Source organism: Xenopus tropicalis, chromosome 1 (assembly GCF_000004195.4).
Source record: "Xenopus tropicalis strain Nigerian chromosome 1, UCB_Xtro_10.0, whole genome shotgun sequence".
NCBI lineage: Eukaryota > Metazoa > Chordata > Amphibia > Anura > Pipidae > Xenopus > Xenopus tropicalis.
The window spans coordinates 3,363,544-3,388,209 of record NC_030677.2 but is presented as its reverse complement, the minus strand read 5'-3'; the positions used below and the strand labels follow the sequence as shown (position 1 = coordinate 3,388,209).

Here is a 24,666-nt window from a genome sequence, read left to right as displayed (position 1 = left end):
CACTGCATTCCTGAACTCACTCCGGCTCTTACTCACATCTTTAACTCTTCTCTGACCTCTGGTAGTTTCCCCTCTTCCTTCAAACAGGCCTGTGTCAAGCCCATCCTAAAAAAGTCCACGCTGGACCAGTCCTGCCTCTCTAACTACCGCCCTGTCTCACTTCTACCGCTTGCCTCCAAAATCTTAGAGCGTATTGTCTTCTCCCGTATTACTAACTTTCTCAATGACCATAATTTATTAGACCCTCTGCAATCTGGTTTTCGGCCTGCGCACTCTACTGAGACAGCGTTGTGCAGAGTTACAAACGATCTTCAGGTTGCCAAAGCCAAAAGTCACTTTTCCGTACTAATCCTCCTAGATCTATCAGCTGCGTTTGATACGGTTGACCACTCCCTCCTGATGCAAATTCTGCATTCGATTGGTCTCCGCAGTCAGGCTGCATCCTGGATCTCTTCTTATCTCTCTAACCGTTCATTCACTGTCTCCTATGCTAATAAAACCTCGTCTCCAGTTCCTCTTAATGTGGGGGTACCCCAAGGCTCTGTACTTAATGTGAGGGTACCCCAAGGATCTGTACTTAATGTCGGGGTACCCCAAGGCTCTGTACTTGGGCTGTTGTTGTTCTCCCTCTACACGCTGTCTTTGGGAGATCTCATCCATCCATTTGGCTTCAAATACCATCTGTATGCTGATGATATCCAAATTTATCTGTCGACCCCTTCGTTAACAGCTGAAACTGAGACTCAAATCTCTAAATGCCTCCTGGCTATCTCTAACTGGAAGAACCAACGCCACCTCAAACTCAACCTAACAAAAACTGAACTAATGATTTTTCCGCCTCAGCCTGGTCCTACCCCCCCTTTTCTATCTCTATTGATGGCACCCTCATCAACCCCGTCAATTCGGCGCGTTGTTTGGGGGTGATCTTTGACTCCAGTCTCTCTTTTTCTAACCACATTAACTCCACTGTCAAAACCTGTCACTTTTTCTTACGCAATATTGCCAAAATCCGTCCCTTTCTTTCTACTGTAACTGCTAAGCTGCTCATCCATGCTCTCATCCTGTCACGACTGGGCTACTGTAACCTGCTACTAACCGGCCTCCCTAACTCCCATCTTTCCCCCCTACAGTCTATATTAAACACTGCTGCCAGAATTCTCCTCCTCTCATCCAGGAGAGTTCAGGCCCTTCCCCTGCTAAAGTCCTTATCGTGGCTTCCTATCAAACAAAGAATATCCTACAAACTTCTTCTCCTAACCTTCAAAGCCCTCCATTCCTCTGCTCCTCACTACATCTCGTCCCTTGTGTCTCCGTATGTTCCCGGCTGACTCCTTCGTTCCTCGCAGAGCAATTGTTTGGTTGCGCCCCCCACTACTACTGCGGTTTCCCGTCTTAAACCATTCTGCCTGGCTGCCCCCTACATTTGGAATGCCCTCCCTGATTTCCTCCGGAGAGAATCCTCCCCCAGTCTTTTTAAAACTAAGGTTAAAGACTCCCTATTGGAGCACTCGCCCAGCACCTGATCTGGGAACTGGCACTTATATTGTACTGTCACCCACTGTGACCTACAGCACTTATATTTGCCTATTTGTGTCTGTTAGTTACCCTCCCTTATAGATTGTAAGCTCTACGGGGCAGGGACCTCCTTCCTCTTCTGTCCTCGACTCTTAACTTGTTGCTGCTGTATTTACCTGTATTTATTATTATACTTTGTATTTATCTATTATCTTAACACCCTGTTTGTATTAATGTATTCTACTGTACAGCGCTGCGTACATAAGTAGCGCTTTATAAATAAAGATATACATAAATACATACATACATACATCCAGCTAAGGACACCAGAAGCCCTGAAAGCCAAGTCACAGCTGTGCCAGAAAGCAAAATGGAAGTATCACTGCCTGGTCCTACTGCTGGTCCTACTGCCGGTCCTAATGGGAGTGATAGTGTGAATGAGGTGATTACGCTGAATCCGGGAGAGAATGGTGAAAGTGTGGCTTTGGAGAGAGAAGTTGAAGTGACAGATGGGGATGCGGAGGCAGAGAGGGAGCATGGGAGAGAGAATGAGTGGAGTGACCAGTCAAACCCTAATGGAGATGGTGGTAAGGGGGAGGGGGGAAATGGGCAGGTAGAAGAGCAAGTTCAAGTACAGCAGGAAGTGCAGGAGTCAGTGGCAGTTGGTACATGTGGGTGGGGGGGAGGAAACAGGGGAGCCTTCTGTAAATTTTTGGGAGAGAAGGAGACTTTTGCTTGTGCCAGATCTCTCCTCTCATAATGAGCCCTTAGAAGGAGAAACTGGGTAAAGATCAGGTGTGATAGAGAGAAAGAGAATGCGCCTCCTAGGAGGTTTATAATTCGGTTCATTCTTTTGGATGGTAAGGGATTCTCACCAGGTGAAATCTCGGCAGTGATTTCCCAGTCAGAAACAGAGTTTAACATCACCTTTAAGTTACCTGAGGCCCTAGATCATTTCTGGAGGCTTTACAACATCCAAAAAAGGGCAAGATACCAAAACTGGGAGAACTTGGTTGTAATATACAAAATGTAGGTCAATGGAAGGCACTCAAACACCTCTATAAGAAATTACAACATACAGATTTACTGTAATGCAAAAAAAGCCCCTACAAAAATACCCCCATATAGAGTATTGAGAACTACAGTGTACAGAGTCACATATCTAATTAAAAACAAATCAGAAGTGTTTGATAATCTGCAGGACTATGTGACAAAGGCAAGAAACACATTTCAGAGAAAACTTCTTGTGTTTAACAGTCACAATGGAGGGGAATTCTCTGGACACAAAGTAGGGACTTACACCAGAGCATCAGAAGACAATCGGATATACACAAGAGCAGAATGGGGTAGCTGGAAGTTTAAATAGAATCCTGCCAAAAATGATCAGCTGTTTGGTGGATATTAATGAGTGAATCTGTTCCATTTCACTTCGGTGGAAAATTCACAAAACTGCCGAAAAATTTGCATCAAAAAATTCAGGAAACGCAGCTACCGCATGACTTTTTTTGATGCAACTTTTTTGACTCAACCAGAACGTATTTGACACGACCGTGTTTTTTGACGTGAAAATGACTTATTTAATGGGACCACATTTTTTTTTCTGCGACCACAACTTTTTTGACAGGACTGCAACTTTTTTGATGCGACCATGAAATTTTCTTTTACTCTGTGAATATTTTGTTGCGGCAAATTCTTGCTGCAGTTTCGCGAAAAACAAACTGCCAATGGCGAAATATGGAATTTCGCAGAAAATCCTTACCTGCCAAAAAATTCATTCATCACTATCGCTGGGATGATTCTGATCTATCCAAAAAAAAAACCTGGGATGAAGCAGCAATAACAGCTACTTACCCACAGAACAGATCATACTCTAAAACTGTAAACAATCATTTGTTTAGTTTAAGAAGAGAAATGGCAAGCTGCAAGATAGGGTAGTGGAAGGTATCCTTGTTGGACATGCTGAGAATTCCAAGGGGTATAGAATTCTGCATCCAAAGATTGACAAGGTGATGACCATCAACAGTGAAACCTTTATTAAAGACTTAAGAGATGGTTTAATGACTTCACTAGAACTAAGACCAGAAAAGGAGATCAGTACTGAACAGGTAACAAGTACATTTGTTCTCCAGAACAAATAACTGAAGTTGACCCAGATGAGCAGACACAACCTATGTCTGATACTGGTCAATGAGTTCCACAAGAGAGAACAAGAACAAGCCATTTGCTCAAATTTCATACAGAGCAAATAGATCCTGCATTTGTGAACCCACAGGAAGGTAAGACATATCTCAACTCCTAGTAGGTCAAGCCATAAAGCCAATAAAATATTAAAGGCTGCTAAAGAGGAGACTAACCCTCGGCATAGTAACCAAACATGCAATATACTTTTCCATTCAAGTACTGATGGCGCAGCTAAGAAACGCAAAACAAGTGTGAAACATTGACACGCACTCAACTACAATGAGATAGAGAAAACATTTTTGCAGAACATATAGACAAAAATCTAGAAACTAATCTAGATTATCTATTTTTTTTTTTAAAGTAGACGTCTACAAAGTAGAAAAGTGCATAGAAAATATTATTAAATAAAGGTATTATTTTTACTGGTAATTTGTAAACATAACATCTCCAGAATAGACCGAAGCTCCCACAGTGACTGTGTCTATATTCATTCTACTGAGCAAATCCTCTCTCTGCTCTCTATAAAATGAGGGTTGGATGAGCCGGGCCCCTTACTCTGTTCTACACACACAGCCCAACCCTGGGGCCCCTGTGTCTCTCTGTGCCACTGACTGTTACTGGGGCAAATCCTCTCTCTGCTCTCTATAAAATGAGGGTTGGATGAGCCGGGCCCCTTACTCTGTTCTACACACACAGCCCAACCCTGGGGCCCCTGTGTCCCTCTGTGCCACTGACTGTTACTGGGGCAAATCCTCTCTCTGCTCTCTAAAAAAGGAGTGTTGGATGAGCCGGGCCCCTTACTCTGTTCTACACACACAGCCCAACCCTGGGGCCCCTGTGTCTCTCTGTGCCACTGACTGTTACTGGGGCAAATCCTCTCTCTGCTCTCTATAAAATGAGGGTTGGATGAGCCAGGCCCCTTACTCTGTTCTACACACACAGCCCAACCCTGGGGCCCCTGTGTCTCTCTGTGCCACTGACTGTTACTGGGGCAAATCCTCTCTCTGCTCTCTATAAAATGAGGGTTGGATGAGCCGGGCTCCTTACTCTGTTCTACACACACAGCCCAACCCTGGGGCCCCTGTGTCTCTCTGTGCCACTGACTGTTACTGGGGCAAATCCTCTCTCTGCTCTCTATAAAATGAGGGTTGGATGAGCCGGGCCCCTTACTCTGTTCTACACACACAGCCCAACCCTGGGGCCCCTGTGTCTCTCTGTGCCACTGACTTTTGTGGGGAATGCTCTGTCCCTCTGCCTTATATTGGGATACATGGCACTCTGTGGGTCTGCAATGGTAAGAGTCACAGACATAACTAATGCCATTAATCTGATCATATATATCATAGTTTTATGCCTGGTTCCCTGCACATCTACAGTTCCGACCATTAATCCTGCCTGTGAGCTGAAGATCATCCCAACGTATGAAGACTATGAATACATCCAGGAAGGAGACATTATGATTGGTGGAGTGTTAACAGTGAACTCATATACAATTCCTTTCAGATATGCTCAGGATGGTTACCTGCGAATGGCGTGTGTTGAGTAAGTCCCACATACTGTCTACAACAATTACCACTGTAATAAAGGTATTTTTATTAATGTGAAGGGAAATCTTTTGTTAATATGAGAATGCTGTACAATTTACATTTCCCCCAATCCGTGGATCCTCTGTATAAATAAAGCAACAGCTAGTAACAACAGTGAGGGCCTATTGGAACTGGAACCTAATGATCCAAAGGTGCAAGGAGAGTAAAATTCTTCCCTGACTGACACTTACTGGCACACTAAGGGAAACTTGCAGTTGGTGCAGCCTTTCCTGCACTTCTTCCAACCATGCATCCCAAGGAGTCTCTCTCTCTCCCTGCTGACAGATCTGTCCATGCTCTCTCCTTGCCTTATTGCCTTGACTTCCTCTTTCCCATCTCTCCTTGCAAAGTCACATGGTATCAGCCTTACTGAAACTTGAAACTTACTGTTTCCAGATTGTTGGGAGTTGGTCAGGTAACAGAGGGTCTTGAGTAGGGGGCTGTTCAGCCAGTTGGGTCCAAGGGCCAAAAAATGGTTTCAAGCGTGCATAATGCTGAACAGAACTGTGTTTTCCCTCTGTATCACATATAACATATATACAATACATCAGACAATTTTTTAGCAATTACATATGGACCTTTATACTTTGGTTGAAGTTTTGGGCATACACCTTTTTGCCTGGTTTAATCTTATACCCATACATTTTCTCCTGGTTCATATACCTGGGCAGTTATTTTTAAGTCATAGTACTCTTTCTGCTTTCCAGTAGCTTTAGCTTGGTGATATTTAACCATATTTCTTATACCTGCCAACCTTCTTGCAACTTTAATTACATAACTGGTAGGGCTTGTAAATTTTTCATCTACGTCCCCTCCATTAACAAGGTCTACAGGCAAACATACCTCCCAAACATTACCATGAATGGGGAATATCCTGTAGAGGACTGTACACTGCTACGGTACGCCATCATAACATATGGGAGAATGTCATCCCAATCCCTCTGATGGTCTTCCACAAATGAAGACAACATAGTAAGGAGTGTGCGGTTGAACCGCTCCACAAATCCATCTAACTGTGTATGATAAGGGGTAGTTCTTGTTTTGTGTATGCCTAACATTGAACACACGTCTTTAAAGACTTTTGACTCACAATTCCTACCCGAATCTGTATGGAGAGACCTTGGTACTCCATAATGACATATAAAGTCCTCCAGTAACGTTTTTGTAAAAGTTTTAGCTTCCTGGTCTGGGAGAGGGAACCCTTCAGCCCATTTTGAGATATAATCACCAATAATTACCAATCACTAGGATGTATTTGTTACCCTTGTGGGTTTCTGGTAGGGGTCCCAATATATCAAGGGCGACCCTTTGCAAAGGACAATCTGTTTGTGAAGATACCATTAGTGCCCTAGCAGTTTTCTTTTCATTTTTACGAGCCCCACATATAGTACAGGTTTTACACCATGCTTTGACATCTTTACGCCAGGATGGCCAGAAATACCGAGCAATGACCTTGCCAGTGACCTTATCCACACCTAGATGCCAACCTATTTTGTCATTGTGTAACATCTCTAGAATCACTGGTACAGCTCTGCGGGGGACAACAATTTGGAATTTAGCCTGCCTGGGGTCATCTCCATGTGTTTTTCTTACCAGGAGTCCACTCCTGATTGATAAATTAGACCAGTGTTTCTGAAAAACTTCTTGATGTGGGGAGCTATGAGCCTCAGTTGGGAGAGAAGTTTCTCCTGCCCTAATCCATTCTTTAAGTTGGCAGATGTCATTGTCTAGGTCTTGAGCTGATTTTAGATCCACAGGGAGAACATGAACTGGTTGTGTTATTGAGTTCTCTGCTATGGAACAAGAAGGAGGCTCTGAGGTGCTGCTTTGGGTCTCAGAGTATGGTCTGCGGGATAGCGCATCTGCATTCTGGTGATGGCGGCCTGCTCGATGCTCAACTACATAATCAAACATGGAAAGTTGTTCCAACCAATGAGCCAATTGACCTTCCGGCTCATGAAAGGTGTGTAGCCATTTCAGAGAGTTATGATCAGTCCTGACAGTGAAATGTCTTCCTAGTAGGTAATGTCTACAGTAGCGGGTAAATATAACAACAGCTAGCAATTGTTTACAAGCTGTTGCATACTTCCGTTCATGTTTGGTCAGCGCTCTGCTTGCATAAGAGATTACTCTTTCATGACCATCTTGTATTTGAGACAACACAGCACCAATTCCTGTTTCACTAGCATCAGTGTCCAATATAAAAGGCAACTGTGGGTCTGGGTAGGCCATAATTGGAGAAGACAATAAGCGTTGTTTTAATTCCAAAAATGCATCTCCACAGGCCTTGCTCCATATGAACTTTGCACCTTTCTCAGCTAGTTTGTGCAGGGGGTCAGCAATATGTGCAAATCCCTCAATAAATTTCCTGTAATAGGAGGCCAGCCCTAAGAAACTGCGTAATTCCTTGATATTTTGTGGAACAGGCCATTGGGTAATAGTGGTGACTTTTTCTGGGTCTGGCTCCACACCTGCTGATGAAATAACATGTCCCAGATAGCGGACCTTTTCACAGAATAATTTACACTTGGATGGCTTCACTTTCAGGTTAGCTTCCTTTAATTTTTGCAACACGCAGGACAATCTATGCAGGTGTTCATCCAATGTTCTGCCAATCCTTGCAAATCAGCCAGTACAATGTCCATCAATCTCTGAAATGTACTTGGTTATAGTGAGGGCCTATTGGAACTGGAACCTAATGATCCAAAGGTGCAAGGAGAGTAAAATCCTTCCCTGACTGACACTTACTGGCACACTAAGGGAAACTTGCAGTTGGTGCAGCTATTCCTGTACTTCTTCCAACCATGCATCCCAAGGGGTCTCTCTCTCTCCCTGCTGACAGATCTGTCCATGCTCTCTCCTTGCCTTATTGCCTTGACTTCCTCTTTCCCATCTCTCCTTGCAAAGTCACATGGTATCAGCCTTACTGAAACTTGAAACTTACTGTTTCCAGATTGTCTAAGGCTGCCATCTTCAGGCTGGAGGTGGCATTTGCATGGTCCCCATTTGCCTGCCTGTTACACTGCCCCCTCCTTTGAAAAGATGCATCCTCGCATCCAGTTAACTGAGCACAATAGTCTGAATGCCACTTGTGTGCCTTTCTCTGTCTCTGGGGCCTGGCTTGTAAGTTAGGAGGATCTGTAACATTCTGAGGTCCAGGACTTACAGTTGGATCAGGCATTGGGGTGGCATGTAGCAATGGTTCCTCACCATCTGTTTCCGAACTGGAGTCATTGGACTCTTCCACATCAGATAGCTGTGGGTCATTTGAGTTAGAATGGTCAGAATCCTCATCAGGGAGTGGAATTGCAGATTCACCTGTTGGGAGTTGGTCAGGTAACAGAGGGTCTTGAGTAGGGGGCTGTTCAGCCAGTTGGGTCCAAGGGCCAAAAAATGGTTTCAAGCGTGCATAATGCTGAACAGAACTGTGTTTTCCCTCTGTATCACATATAACATATATACAATACATCAGACAATTTTTGAGCAATTACATATGGACCTTTATACTTTGGTCGAAGTTTTGGGCACACACCTTTTTGCCTGGTTTAATCTCTTACCCATACATTTTCTCCTGGTTCATATACCTGGGTAGTTATTTTTAAGTCACATGGTATCAACCTTACTGTTTCCAGATTGTCTAAGGCTGCCATCTGCAGGCTGGAGGTGGCATTTGCACGGTCCCCATTTGCCTGCCTGTTACACTATGTTTGCATTTTCTGTGTGTATAATCCCCAATGTAACTCTTAAGAATCTGAATGTTAACACTGGTATGTACTGTACTGTATCAGTTGTATCAAGAAAAAGGAATTGTCAATTATTATTATCATTATTATTATTATTAACAACAACAACAATATTAATATGTTTGCTCCCTCCAGCTTCCTTTTGTCACTTAACTTTTTTTTGAACAACCTTACTTGGATACATATAATGCATCTTCTGGTACAAGTATATGTATATAAGAGACATATCAAAGCCAAACTAGGAAATATCAATAACTTAATTTTGACCTGAATTGTATACATACAAGTCCAAATGCCCTTGGTGCAAGTCAAAAACAGAAATATAATAGAAAGAGTGCCGCACACATAGGGACTTGATACAAAAGAAAAAGTGGTTTTATTGAAAAAAATTCCAAGGTTTGAGCACAATCTGTGCTCTTCCTCAGGTTTTGTCCCTATGTGTGCGGCACTCTTTCTATTATATTTCTGTTTTTGATCTACACCAAGGGCATTTGGACTTGTATAGGGTGTGCTCCTCCCTGTATGCTATATATATATAGAAAATAATCATCCATGGCCAGCACACCCTTCAATGCTTTATCAAAAATGTATTGAAAATATATAAAAACCTGGTTTTAAACAATATACTGTATTTTCAATAAATTTTTGATAAAGCATTGAAGGGTGTGCTGGCCATGGATGATTATTTTCTGTATACACATAATTTTAACTATTCACCCCGCAGAATATTGAGCCTTGGAGTGCGGACACCATTTGGATTGATATATATATATATTTATTTATTTTTGTTTTTTTGTTTTTTTTTATAGTGTTTTCCCTGAGTATTACAGACAATTAGTGGATTTACTTATAGACATTAAGCAAATTAACCAGTCTCCAAACATTCTGCTTAACCTGACCCTGGGGTACCATATATACGACTCCTGTGGGGACCCCCGGAAGGCAGTGAGGAGCGTATTACAGATATTATCTGGTACCAGGGAGCCGGTTCCCAATTACTCCTGTGTGGGAAAGAGAAACATTGCTGGGTTTATTGGGGATCTCAGCTCAGAGAATACAGTAGCAATAGCCCAGATTCTGAACTTGTATGGCTATTCCCAGGTAAGAAATATAAAGTTTATGGACAATACTTGACTATAATTGGGTGGTGGGTGTAAATATATTTAGTTAGTTAGTTAAAGCATAATGCAAAGATGCATGCAAAGGGGTCAACATAGAACAGTGTAGAATTCTGAGCCAAATAAATTGAATTCTATCTCAGTCCACAACACCAAGCCTTATAGCTTAGGGAAATCATTTATTTCTAACAACAAAAGCAGTGATGCAAAGCTTAGAGTCTGCAGATACAAATGATCATCAACAGAAGAGCGAAATATTTCAACATATAAGATAAAATATATGTACCTCCTTCGTTCTTTAATATTTATAAATTAGTCAAATATATTAGATTGTGCCTAAAGGTCAGGGTTATAATGACCCTTCTTACATATCCTAAAATGACCTTTTTGACCCAATAGTACTTTATCGGCGAATTTTGACATATCTCCTTTTCTGTAGATCTCTCTCCAGGCCCCCAATCCTCATAAGACACACACATACACCCCAAGGCTAATTACATCAGACCATAATATATATTAACCAATTAAATTATATGACTTGCACCTGCTCCTATAACTAAGTTATTGTATAGGACATTAACATAGCAGCTGCTTGGCTAACTTTGTACAGGTATGGAACCCATTATCCAGAATGCTCGGGACCAAGGGTATTCCGGATAAGGGGTCTTTCCATAATTTGGATCTCCATACCTTAAGTCTACTAAAAAATCATTAAAACATTAATTAAACCCAATAGGATTGTTTTGCATCCAATAAGGATTATTTATATCTTAGTTGGGATCAATTCCAAGGTACTGTTTTATTATTACAGAGAAAAGGGAATCATTTAACCATTAAATAAACCCAATAGGGCTGTTCTGCCCCAATAAGGGGTAATTATATCTTAGTTGGGATCAAGTACAGGTACTGTTTTATTATTACAGAGAAAAGGGAATCATTTAACCATTAAATAAACCCAATAGGGCTGTTCTGCCCCCAATAAGGGGTAATTATATCTTAGTTGGGATCAAGTACAGGTACTGTTTTATTATTACAGAGAAAAGGGAATCATTTAACCATGAAATAAACCCAATAGGGCTGTTCTGCCCCAATAAGGGGTAATTATATCTTAGTTGGGATCAAGTACAGGTACTGTTTTATTATTACAGAGAAAAGGGAATAATTTAACCATGAAATAAACCCAATAGGGCTGTTCTGCCCCCAATAAGGGGTAATTATATCTTAGTTGGGATCAAGTACAGGTACTGTTTTATTATTACAGAGAAAAGGGAATCATTTAACCATGAAATAAACCCAATAGGGCTGTTCTGCCCCCAATAAGGGGTAATTATATCTTAGTTGGGATCAAGTACAGGTACTGTTTTATTATTACAGAGAAAAGGGAATCATTTAACCATTAAATAAACCCAATAGGGCTGTTCTGCCCCAATAAGGGGTAATTATATCTTAGTTGGGATCAAGTACAGGTCCTGTTTTATTATTACAGAGAAAAGGGAATCTTTTAACCATGAAATAAACCCAATAGGGCTGTTCTGCCCCAATAAGGGGTAATTATATCTTAGTTGGGATCAAGTACAGGTACTGTTTTATTATTACAGAGAAAAGGGAATCTTTTAACCATGAAATAAACCCAATAGGGCTGTTCTGCCCCAATAAGGGGTAATTATATCTTAGTTGGGATCAAGTACAGGTACTGTTTTATTATTACAGAGAAAAGGGAATCATTTAACCATTAAATAAACCCAATAGGGCTGTTCTGCCCCAATTAGGGGTAATTATATCTTAGTTGGGATCAGGTACTGTTTTATTACTACAGAGAAAAAGGAAATCAGTTTTAAAATTCTGAATTATTTGATTAAAATGGAGTCTATGGGAGACAGGCTTTCCGTAATTCAGAGCTTTCTGGATAACGGGTTTCCGGATAAGGGGTCTGATACCTGTATAAAGAGAACAAAGAACCTTAAAAAATCTGAGAAAATACTCTTCAATCACTGATGGTGATGCCCAAATGCCCCCCCACACAAATATTAGAGATGAGTTCAGTATCAGTAATCACAGATGAAACAATTACATGGATCACTGAAAAAAAAAATCTGACACTTCCTCAGGTTAAACTTGCCGAGTTTATGGGGCACATTCATCAAAGAAAGAATTGGTCAAAATGGGAAAAATTCATATTTTTTCTAACTTTTAGAACTGTGCGTATTTTCTAAGATTTTTTAATACATTTCTGCTACTTTTTCATGCTTTGTGTCTATTTGTGTGACAAAATCGAATTTGACGAAACGAGTACCAAAGTTTTGTTATTCATTCAAGCTTTGGCATGGTGAATTTCCTTGGGCCAGATTGGAGCTGCAGAGTGCCATTGAGTCCTATGGGAGACTTTCCTTGGGCCGGGTTGGAGCTGCAGAGTGCCATTGAGCCCTATGGGAGACTTTCCTTGGGCCGGGTTGGAGCTGCAGAGTGCCATTGAGCCCTATGGGAGACTTTCCTTGGGCCGGGTTGGAGCTGCAGAGTGCCATTGAGTCCTATGGGAGACTTTCCTTGGGCCGGGTTGGAGCTGCAGAGTGCCATTGAGCCCTATGGGAGACTTTCCTTGGGCCGGGTTGGAGCTGCAGAGTGCCATTGAGCCCTATGGGAGACTTTCCTTGGGCCAGGTTGGAGCTGCAGAGTGCCATTGAGCCCTATGGGAGGCTTTCCTTGGGCCGGGTTGGAGCAGCAGAGTGCCATTGAGCCCTATGGAAGACTTTACTTGGGTCGGGTTGGAGCTGCAGAGTGCCATTGAGCCCTATGGGAGACTTCCCTTGGGTCGGGTTGGAGCTGCAGAGTGCCATTGAGCCCTATGGGAGACTTTCCTTGGGACGGGTTGGAGCTGCAGAGTGCCATTGAGCCCTATGGGAGACTTCCCTTGGGTCGGGTTGGAGCTGCAGAGTGCCATTGAGTCCTATGGGAGACTTTCCTTGGGCCGGGTTGGAGCTGCAGAGTGCCATTGAGCCCTATGGGAGACTTTCCTTGGGCCGGGTTGGAGCTGCAGAGTGCCATTGAGCCCTATGGGAGACTTTCCTTGGGCCAGGTTGGAGCTGCAGAGTGCCATTGAGCCCTATGGGAGGCTTTCCTTGGGCCGGGTTGGAGCAGCAGAGTGCCATTGAGCCCTATGGAAGACTTTACTTGGGTCGGGTTGGAGCTGCAGAGTGCCATTGAGCCCTATGGGAGACTTCCCTTGGGTCGGGTTGGAGCTGCAGAGTGCCATTGAGCCCTATGGGAGACTTTCCTTGGGACGGGTTGGAGCTGCAGAGTGCCATTGAACCCTATGGGAGACTTTCCTTGGGCCGGGTTGGAGCTGCAGAGTGCCATTGAGCCCTATGGGAGACTTTCCTTGGGCCGGGTTGGAGCTGCAGAGTGCCATTGAGCCCTATAGGAGACTTTCCTTGGGCCGGGTTGGAGCTGCAGAGTGCCATTGAGCCCTATGGGAGACTTTCCTTGGGCCAGGTTGGAGCTGCAGAGTGCCATTGAACCCTATAGGAGACTTTCCTTGGGCCAGGTTGGAGCTGCAGAGTGCCATTGAGCCCTATGGGAGACTTTCCTTGGGCCGGGTTGGAGCTGCAGAGTGCCATTGAGCCCTATGGGAGGCTTTCCTTGGGCCGGGTTGGAGCTGCAGAGTGCCATTGAGCCCTATGGGAGACTTTCCTTGGGCTAGGTTGGAGCTGCAGAGTGCCATTGAGCCCTATGGGAGGCTTTCCTTGGGCCGGGTTGGAGCTGCAGAGTGCCATTGAGCCCTATGGGAGACTTTCCTTGGGCCGGGTTGGAGCTGCAGAGTGCCATTGAGCCCTATGGGAGACTTTCCTTGGGCCGGGTTGGAGCTGCAGAGTGCCATTGAGCCCTATGGGAGACTTTCCTTGGGCCGGGTTGGAGCTGCAGAGTGCCATTGAGCCCTATGGGAGACTTTCCTTGGGCCGGGTTGGAGCTGCAGAGTGCCATTAAGCCCTATGGGAGGCTTCCAAAATCATGAACTGAAGGATCAAAGTCAGAAAGTTTTTCACACCATTTGCGATCATTCGGATACGAAAATTTCGTAACTTTCGGATCATACCGTGATATTTTCATCCGACCATGATACAATTTCTCACACAATTAACGAACATCAGAAATTTTTGTATTTAATCCAAATTCTTTGCAATCATACTTTTAATGATCCGTAATTCAGACTTTGATACATCTGGCCCTATGTAGAAGTCAATGACAATGGTCCCTTTCCTTTCCTTGAAGGTCTTTCTTTTGTCTTGAAACTTTTGGATTTTTGATGCTGGGTTTTTATTAACTCAATAAAAAATTTTCTACCACTTTTCCTAGCAACTTTTTTTCTAGTAAATATAAGACCTTCGGATAACAAATTTAGTCGAATTTGAAAATTCGAAAAAATTAGAAATTAAAGAGTTTTGGTAACTCTGCCCCTTAGCTTACCATTAGTTTACTAACCCATGGGAACTCTGCAGACACACTGTCGAGCCCTTGTGACCTCCTGCCTGACTCCAGTAGAGCTAAACCAAGGGCTCCACTCTTCTCAGAACTCTTATTTGTTACAGTGCAGCTATTGATACTAGAAAATGACTTGTCTTGGAGTAACCCAATCAGTGTGACCCATAGGGCTGTATTTATTACCATTGAAGGCAAACACCATCGGTGATGTTGCTTATAGCTATAAATCGGCAATTAAATATGAACAGTCACCTACAAGTTGAAAAGCAAAGATCTGATCTCGTCACCGGTGATGTTTGTCTTCAATGGTAATAAACACGCCCCATAGTGTATGTGCCGGAGTTATCCTTGTCTCGTCTTTGTTCCATACTTACTGTGTAGATCAGTTACGGAGCGACAGACACAGAGCTCAGCGACAGAGTCTCATTCCCGTACTTTTTCCGCACAACACAAAGTGACCGTGGCCATTATTTTGCTTTGAGCAAGTTACTGAAATATTTTGGCTGGACCTGGGTTGGAATCATACGATTAGATGATTACGGTGGAGAAAAAGAACATCAACTGCTGAAAAGCATCCTTTCTAATGACGGGATGTGTATTGAATTCACTTTAAAGATAACAAGTTATATATTGAGAAATGAAATTGAGACCAATATTCCATATTATATGGTCTATAAAAGGATTATAGAAGAATCCACAGCCAGTGTAATTGTATTTTGTGGAACAGTTCCTACCAGTTCTGTAGGAAAATTAATTCCCCTTTCAGATTTGTTTATTAAAAAAACACTAATTGTTTCCAATAATTTGGCATCTTCTCTTCACTTTATGGATTACGCAATAGAAATATTTAATGGCAGTTTGGGAATTACACAAATGTTGCTGAGTTCCCGGTACAGCACTGAGAATACTCAAGTTCTAAAGGAATTTCATCCTTCAAAATACCCCAAAGACAAGTTGCTTGAAGACATCTGGATGCAGTATCATTCATGTTTATCAAAGGACCCAGCTAAGAATAAAGCATATGAGCAACTGTACTCAGGCTTCTTGTACAACTGCAGCGGGAGGGAACTCATTACAAATGTTCGAAACTTTGACAATAAGTTTTTTTCCCCCCGCGTTCCCCTCGCAGTTGATATAATGGCTCGTGCGCTTCATATTATGCAGATATCACTTGCCAACAGAACTACTGGAAAGGCCAAAAAAGAGCAGAATTATAGGAATCAGGTAATTATTTTGATGCTTAATAACTTATTTTGTCCATAAATCTATATGATACTCTTGCTCATCTACAGCTAACTTGGATTTCTATCATTATAGCAATAGTTATATATTTATGGAATATCCATCACCAATAGATACTATTTATAGCCAAAAACTTATCTGCTCTCTATTTTCAGAATCAGAAGTCATTTTATTATTCATTTTATCTCAAAATTGTCATTGTAATCACAATTCAGAAAAAACACTTTTTGTCAGGGTAGATTAGGGTAGATTTTACCAAAAGAGTGGGAATACTGGTAGATTTGATCTCCATGGCTACACTACACAAAACTGAAAAAACTTTCCCCATATATAATAGTAGGCATTTATTTAGCCCAGAAGCAGTAAACCATAGCAACCAATAAGATGTTTACTTTTAAACATGTGACTGGTAAAATCTACCTGCCTGTTGGTTGCTATGGGTTTCTGTGCCTGGACAAACTTAGTGCCGGGCTAAAAATCCAAATCTGACAATTGACCAGGTTAAACTTGCCGAGATCGTGTAGAAGTCAATGGCAAAGGTCCCTTCTCTTTCCTGGAAGTTCTTTCTTTTGTCTCAAAACTTAAGAGATTTCGCTGGGTTTTGTCAGAAAACTCGATGTTTTTGGATTGTCCCATGACAATTCGATAAATTCATAATTTTTGTAGCGACAATTTAGAAAAGTAGAACTCTTTTAGAAAAGAGTTTTTTTTATGACTTTTCTTGCAATTTTATTTTAATAAATATTAGACATTCGAGAAAACGAGTTTAGTTGCATTCGAAAATTTCAAAAAATTTGAAATTATGGAGTTTTAGTAAATCTGCCCCTAAATGTGTCTTCATTTACTGAGTTATAATGCTATTTTCTAAATTGTACCCATAATAACGATATAATATAGAGATATAAGGACTCTTTCCTGATAATTTGCTATGTACTTCATATATTGACACAATAACCAAATGCTCCCCCTTATTGTCTTCATTTTTAAAACCCCCATTCTATGGTTTGTAAAATTATGTTCAAAATTATTAAAAAGTTAACAGTGCAAGTCTGTACACATAGGGGCAGATTTATCAAAGTGTGAGATTAGAGCTCACCACAGAAAAAAAATCACTCACATTCTATTCATTCCTATGGGATTTTTAGAAGCCTAATTATAAAAGGTTGAAAGTTAGGGTACACATTTTGATAAATATACTTCTTAAAATCCCATAAGAATAAATACACAAAAGGAACTCTGGGAATTAATTTTAAAAAAATCCATTTCCATGGGTTTATCCTATAGGCTAAACCTCACCCACTGGGTTTAAAGCAGAATCCGGGATAATAGCTGATCAGATTCCCAACTACAGACCGGTTTTGTCCTTCTTGAGGCTCATCAGTGTAGTGCAGGGTTTTCTGATCAGCTTAGGTATCAGAAAACCCTGCACTACACTGATGAGCCTCAAGAAAGGTGAAACCAGTCTGTAGTTGGGAATCTGATCAGCTATTATCCTGGCTTCTGCTTTAAACCCAGTGGTTGAGCTGTAGCCTATAGGGTAAACACATGTAAATAAGATTTTTTTTTAGGAGTTTGGAATTCATTCCCAGAATTCCTTTTGTGTACTTTTATATGTATCTGTATCTGAGTCTCCTCAACCCTAATGATTTGTTTCTAAGAATAAATAGAAAGTGGGTGATATTTTTTTATGTGGTGAGCTCTAATAGGGTGAAATCTGTTGAACTTTACTGGATGATTATGGAAAATGAGGTGAAGCTGGAATGTAAATTAAATAAAACACAATGAGTATATGGCAAAATATGTAACACAGAAAACAGCTGGAACATCAACATGGCAATGCTGACAGTAATTAAATGCAACAGTGTCTCTGAGGTGCTGGCAGCTTTAATGGTGGCTCAGTGGAGGTTTTATGCCCATAATGTAGTATGCTTCTTCCACAGCATGGGCTACAAAATGGAGTCTGGACTCCCACAATGCACTGTAATAGGTCACATGTCAGGAGTATAGTGGTTCCATAGGGTCAGAGGCTACACAGAAAATGTTTCACTACATATACAGCGGAGGGAGTTCACTGCTAATGAGCAACAAAAAATAATGAGATGATGGCAGCTTATACTGGAGACATGGCAATAAATTTGCTCCTTAGAGGTGGATTAAATTTGTGTTTCTTTTTAATTTTTTTTTTATTATTATTTTTTTCAAAATTTGGAAAAACTTGAAAAAACCTGAAAATCTTGATTGCTAGAGTTTATTCATGAAAATGCTCAAATCTCAAAAACCCAGTTAAAATTCATTTTCAATGTGCCTGCAAAATCTCAAAGTTATTTCGAAAACAAGAATTTTAAATTAGCTTGAATTTTGAAAATCTACCTCCCATTAAGTTTTTAAGATAGTGATGAGTGAAATTTTCGGCAGGCACGGATTCACGATTGGTGGAATGTTTCTCGAAATCGGAGCGAATATTCGCAAATTTTTCACCGCTTCGAGAACCTTTTCAAAGATTTGCGAATCTTTTGCCGAAACAGGACAGATTCGCTCATCACTATATACTGAAGCTTGCAATTTTTTGATAAGAAATAGTTTGATCCAATTTTTTTCCCCTCTTAATGACTCTTGAGTATTTAAGTCTGGAAAAGCTGAATTATAGTTGAAGTTGAAAATACACAAAATCATAACTTTTTCCTTTAAAAAACACATTTTGATTTATTTATGTAATAAATCTTCCCTTTTTGTCGCAAATAAGTTTTTCTTGTTTATGTCTATGAGGATTTTTATTCATCCAAGTCATGGTATATCTAGTACAGGTATCGGACCCCTTATCCGGAAACCCGTTATCCAGAAAGCTCCGAATTACGGAAAGCCCGTCTCCCATAGACTCCATTTTAATCAAATAATTCAGAATTTTAAAACTGATTTCCTTTTTCTATGTAGAAATAAAACAGAACCTTGTAATATATATAAATAATCCTTATTGGATGCAAAACAATCCTATTGGGTTTAATTAATGTTTTATTGATTTTTTAGTAGACTTAAGGTATTGAGATCCAAATTACGGAAAGACCCCTTATCCGGAATACCCTTGGTCCCGAGCATTCTGGATAATGGGTCCCATACCTGTACTAAAGCTTGCAATTTTTAGATAAAAAATAGTTTGATCCAATTTTTTTTCCCTCTTAATGACTCTTGAGTATTTAAGTCTGGAAAAACTGAATTATAGTTGACGTTGAAAATAAACAAGATCATAACTTTTTGCTTTAAAAAAACACATTTTGATTTATTTATGTAATAAATCTACCCTTTTTGTCGCAAATAAGTTTTTCTTGTTTATGTCTATGAAGATTTTTATTCATCCAGGTCATGGTATATCTAGTATAAATAAATCTAAAGCAACTGGACTTGTTAAGTAATCATTGAAGATGTTTCACTACTCATCCGAGCAGCTTCTTCAAAATTTTGAATATCTTTACATATGCTGAGGGCTTCCCATACCAGTCAGTTGAACTGAAGAAGCTGCTCGGATGAGTAGTGAAACGTCTTCAATGATTACTTAACAAGTCCAGTTGCTTTAGATTTATTTATACTAGATATTTTTCTTGTTTAAAGTTCTACTTCATGTAGGCCCTTGTCACTGGCTCCTTTGAGATGTCACCATCCAGCCACTGTCCACTTGTCTTTTTCATTTTGCTGATGTAAGGCAGGGGGATTCATTAGCATCAATTAGGTTTCCGGAGTGCAGTAAGGTTAGGGAATTGTCCACAGATTTCATCGGGCTTCTTTTTTTCCCTTGTTTTCCCCATCTGCTTACGTTTGTTCACAGGTCACAGTGTTACAGGCAGGTATATTCTGAGTTTCCACCTCTTTGTGCCGCTTTTTTGGTCCTGAGAATACGGAGCTCTCTATCTGCGCATCCTACTGCATAGGCATCCAAGCCACACCCCCCCATTATCTATGTTTTGAGAACCATTGGTTCACAATTTATTAAAGTTAAGGATCCTCAGTGACCAGTCAAAAAGGGCTAAAGTTAATGGAACGCAGTCCCCAAATTTAAGGGCAAATCTAACAACAATCCAAAACGTATCCCAAACTCAACACAAAATTTCAAAAGTAAAAATAAATCACATTTTTAAATGATTTATTTCTTTTGAAAATTTTAAGAACCACTGATGCCAAAGTTGTATTATACAGTGTGTGAGAAGCATGGAAGCCCATTGTTCCAATTCTGCAGCCTGAGGATTGTCATTAGACAACCTAAGAAACAAAGAGACCCATGCCCCACTGTGAGTTGCAGTTCTTCAGGCCTGTGACAAGTAACAATAATAGTACAGAAAGCGCAAAACAAACATTTATTGGCTGCATCAAAGGAAAAATACATTTTGAAGCCACAAAATGTGAAGCTCAGTGAAGGGCTCAATCAAACAATGGTGTAGGGTCCGCCATGTCCACTTTCCAAGAGGTCCAAAACATCTAGTGCTATGTATCTCTCAATAAAAACACAGAATTTACTCGGCTCTCCAGTGGAATTTTTTAATTTACATGATATGTATTGGCTGCAGCCTTCTGATCTCAGGAATATTGAAATTAAAAGCTTTTAGGGGATCCAAAATACACAGATGGCTGTGATTATTATAAATGATTTGATGGTTAATAGCAAATGTATTGTATGTTTTGTTAATAGATGCATCATTATCTGAAAAAAGTTCAGTACAATTTTTCTGACCCAACAATGAATAGAACTCTATCATTTGAGGAGGACGGAGAGTTTATTACTCAGTACAAGATCAGATATGTTACTTTTCGGTCTTATAAACAGATTACTATGCAGCTTTTTGGGGTGTTTACACCATGGGCTCCACCAGATAAGTATCTAAAGTTTATATCAAAGATAGGATGGAAGACCAAGAAAAATGAGGTTAGAAAATGTTTCTTTATGTTTTTACATTTAAACTAATAATCCAAGCGCATCTTATAGGCTTTAATACAATCTGCCATCACAACATGACCTGGCAGGGTGTCCCAAAGCCTGGCTGTCTCTCTGTGAGTGAAACTTCTGCCCCTCAAGCCTAAATAGAGAGCCTCTTGTTTTCTATCTATCATCTATCTATTATCTATCTTTCTATCTATCTATCTATCTATCTATCTATCTATCTATCTATCATCTATCTATCTATCTATCTATCTATCTATCATCTATCTATCTATCTATCTATCTATCGATCTATCAATCATCTATCCATTTCTCTGGAGCACCTCGTGTGTGATGAAAATAAGGAGTCTGTGCCTTGTAAAATCTGGCCCTAGTGTTGTGGTTATGCCCACCATTGCAGCACATATAGCCTTTTACTGTATATTTAAGTAGAATAGAATAGAATATTATTATTCTTTATAATCTATGTTCAAGTTGGTGTGTGCTGAGGAAGAATATGGGTGAATCCTACATAGTCTGAATGTTTCTTACTAATTTTAAACATGAAAAAAAATGCACACCAAAATATGAAAAGTTCATGCAATTTTGTTTCAAACCAAGTTTATTTAAGAAAAAAAATGCGACAGAATATTCCCACCGCACTTTTTGGCAGAAAAAAAGTTTCACGCCTGTGAGAATGACATTGTTCCATTCATTTTCAATTAGGTTAAACTCATGTTGTAATGAAATTGGAAAATAAATAAAATCGTTAGAGAATATTGGCTTCTACTGAACCTCGCCCGTTTTGATTATTGAATTTTTTTTATGTTACGTTTCCCAAGTTCCTTCTTTAATAAATATCGACTAGTGATGACCGAATTTTTGTGGCCTGGCATGGATTTGCCGCAAATTTCCGCATTTCGACATTGGCGAACAAAAAATATATAAAAATTCGCCAAGTAAAAAATTCACAGTGCATCAAAAAAAAAAAAAAAAGATAAGAAAAGCGCTTGCGTCAAATGAGGCACTATTGTGTCAAAATGTGTGGGGGTTAGACAAAAAAGTTGCGTGACACCCGCTTTTGCAAATTTTTAAGCAAAGCAAAACAGGACAGATTTGCTCATCACTAATATCGACTATTTGAGGCTCCAAGGAATATTTCCAAAGAAGATTTATTAAGTGACAATTCCGATTACTCTCCGCCTGAACCTGTCGAGCTCATGTAGAAGTCAATGGCAGAGGTCCCTTCCCTGGGTGATTCTTCTTTTGACTCAATACTTTAGAGGTTTCCGGATTTTTGGCGCTTGATTTACATGTGACAGTTTGAAAGAGTGGCAGTTTTCACACAAGAAGTCAAAATATTTGACAGTTTTGCGACTTTTCTCGGGTGGGCTTCTTTTAGTTCAGACTTTTCAATAAATGTAAAACATTTGTGGACTCGAGTTGACTCAAATTTTAAAATAAAAAAAAAAAGTTCTACATTTTGTTTTCTAGGTCCCGAAATCTCAATGCACAGATAATTGCCTCCCCGGCTTCAGGAAGGTGCCAAAGCCCGGAGCCCATTCCTGTTGTTATAACTGTGTCCCGTGTTCTAATGGAGAAATTGCAAACACATCTGGTACAAACACCATAATAATAATATCCATATGTTTATATAACAAGAGATGTTTCAGTAGTTCTTCTCTAGGCACAAGTTTAAATGCACACAATAAAGTATCAATCGTGGCTGATGATGCCTACACCCTGCAGTCTGCACCCTCAAACATGCTTAGATTAACTGTCATTATCCCCCTGCAGATAAATGGTATATAGGTCATGTCAGAAACCTGTGGGCACAGCAGTAATGACCAACACTGGTGACAGTTTGAATCTGGGCAGAAACTATAGAATATAGAAAATGTGCTAATTTAAATAAATTATAATGTTATTCAAATTATTGATGGGATAGAATCACCTGGAACTGTAGTACAGGTGTGGGACCCATTGTCCAGAATGCTCAGGACCTGGAGTTTTCCAGATAAGGGATCCATAATTTAGATTTCCATACCTTAAATCTATTAAATGATTCTTTACATTAAACATTAAATAAACCCAATAGGGCTGTTCTGCCCCAATAAGGGGTAATTATATCTTAGTTGGGATCAAGTACAGGTACTGTTTTATTATTACAGAGAAAAGGGATTCATTTAACCATTAAATAAACCCAATAGGGCTGTTCTGCCCCAATAAGGGGTAATTATATCTTAGTTGGGATCAAGTACAGGTACTGTTTTATTATTACAGAGAAAAGGGAATCATTTAACCATGAAATAAACCCAATAGGGCTGTTCTGCCCCAATAAGGGGTAATTATATCTTAGTTGGGATCAAGTACAGGTACTGTTTTATTATTACAGAGAAAAGGGAATCATTTAACCATTAAATAAACCCAATAGGGCTGTTCTGCCCCCAATAAGGGGTAATTATATCTTAGTTGGGATCAAGTACAGGTACTGTTTTATTATTACAGAGAAAAGGGAATCATTTAACCATTAAATAAACCCAATAGGGCTGTTCTGCCCCCAATAAGGGGTAATTATATCTTAGTTGGGATCAAGTACAGGTACTGTTTTATTATTACAGAGAAAAGGGAATCATTTAACCATTAAATAAACCCAATAGGGCTGTTCTGCCCCCAATAAGGGGTAATTATATCTTAGTTGGGATCAAGTACAGGTACTGTTTTATTATTACAGAGAAAAAGGAAGTCATTCTTAAAAATTAGAATTATTTGCTTATAATGGAGTCTATGGGAGATGGCCTTCCCATAATCCGGAACTTCCTGGATAACGGGTTTCCGGATATTGGACCCCATACCTGTATATTTGTTTCATCACTTTTTTTTTTTTTTTGAATCAATGTTTTCTTTACGTCCTACAGGCAGCACCAAATGAAGGGTTAATTGTCTGATCCACTCTGGTAGGACAGGAGAAATAGAATAACCAATTAAATACATTATAAATACCTCTTAACTCCCCCTTATTCCTCAGTGTTTTTTTGTCCTCTCAAGGTAGCCAGAGAATCTTTGGGGCCTTGATAGGCTGAAGATCCAGACTCTGAGGAGTTTGAGGGCCGTGGACTAACCGCTTGAGAGCGGGTTAGTCAGGGGGATGAATATACCCTAGGCTGGGAAAGGTACCTGACACTTCTGTGGGCGACGCTCTGCAGATAGTAGTGCATGATGAATGGAGCCGCATATCCTGTACCTTCCCTTCAGACGCTTCCCCTGTGCCTGCACGGAGGGAGAGCGATGCGTTCCAGATGACGTCATCAATCATGCGACAGTACACGCGCGTGTCAGGGAAGGAGCAACGCTGATCTTTATCTCCGGAGGAGTTAATCTATGGCGGCTAAAAGGTATTTAAATCCTTCTGAAGGGAAAATTTATTGCCTTTGTAGCTACATGCTGGTGCGCTGCTGGGCTGTATTCCAGGGACTTGGCTGCTAAGGTAATGTGCCTGTAGCTAGCCTCCTTCCCAGACAAAATTGTGTATGGGGGATTATTCTTATACTAGTTTTTTCTCTTGCAGATGGATAAGTCTGGCAAGAGAAAAAGGAAATCGAGGCATTTAAAGTGTTCTGGCTGTGAAGAGTTACTACCAGATAACTGGGATAGCAACACATGTTCTGCATGTTCACAATCTGTTCCTGGGTCTCATGACAGTGATACAAGCCATTTTCTTAACTGGTTTAAATCATTTATGTTAAAAGCTGTGGATGAGTATAAAGGTTCTCCAGTTCCCACTTTACATCGTGCCTCCTTAAATAAAGATTCTGTCTCTGATGAGGAATCATCTGGAGAGATTGTCTCCAGTTCTGCTTCAACATCTGAACCCCATACATCTCAAAAAGAGGATTTTTTTT

At 40.4% G+C, this 24,666-nt stretch overlaps 1 protein-coding gene across 1 annotated transcript in view; it reads left to right on the top strand.

The window, feature by feature from the left end:
* Window positions 1-1,885: 1,885 nt before the first annotated feature.
* LOC105946401 (extracellular calcium-sensing receptor) overlaps window positions 1,886-24,666 on the top strand; it is a 28,305-nt gene continuing 5,524 nt past the window's right edge. The window contains exons 1-5 of the mRNA XM_031895164.1: window positions 1,886-2,102; window positions 5,073-5,238; window positions 9,835-10,126; window positions 15,001-15,843; window positions 22,259-22,382. Coding sequence (XP_031751024.1) covers window positions 1,886-2,102; window positions 5,073-5,238; window positions 9,835-10,126; window positions 15,001-15,843; window positions 22,259-22,382 — 1,642 coding nt within the window. The remainder of the gene's footprint in view (window positions 2,103-5,072; window positions 5,239-9,834; window positions 10,127-15,000; window positions 15,844-22,258; window positions 22,383-24,666) is intronic.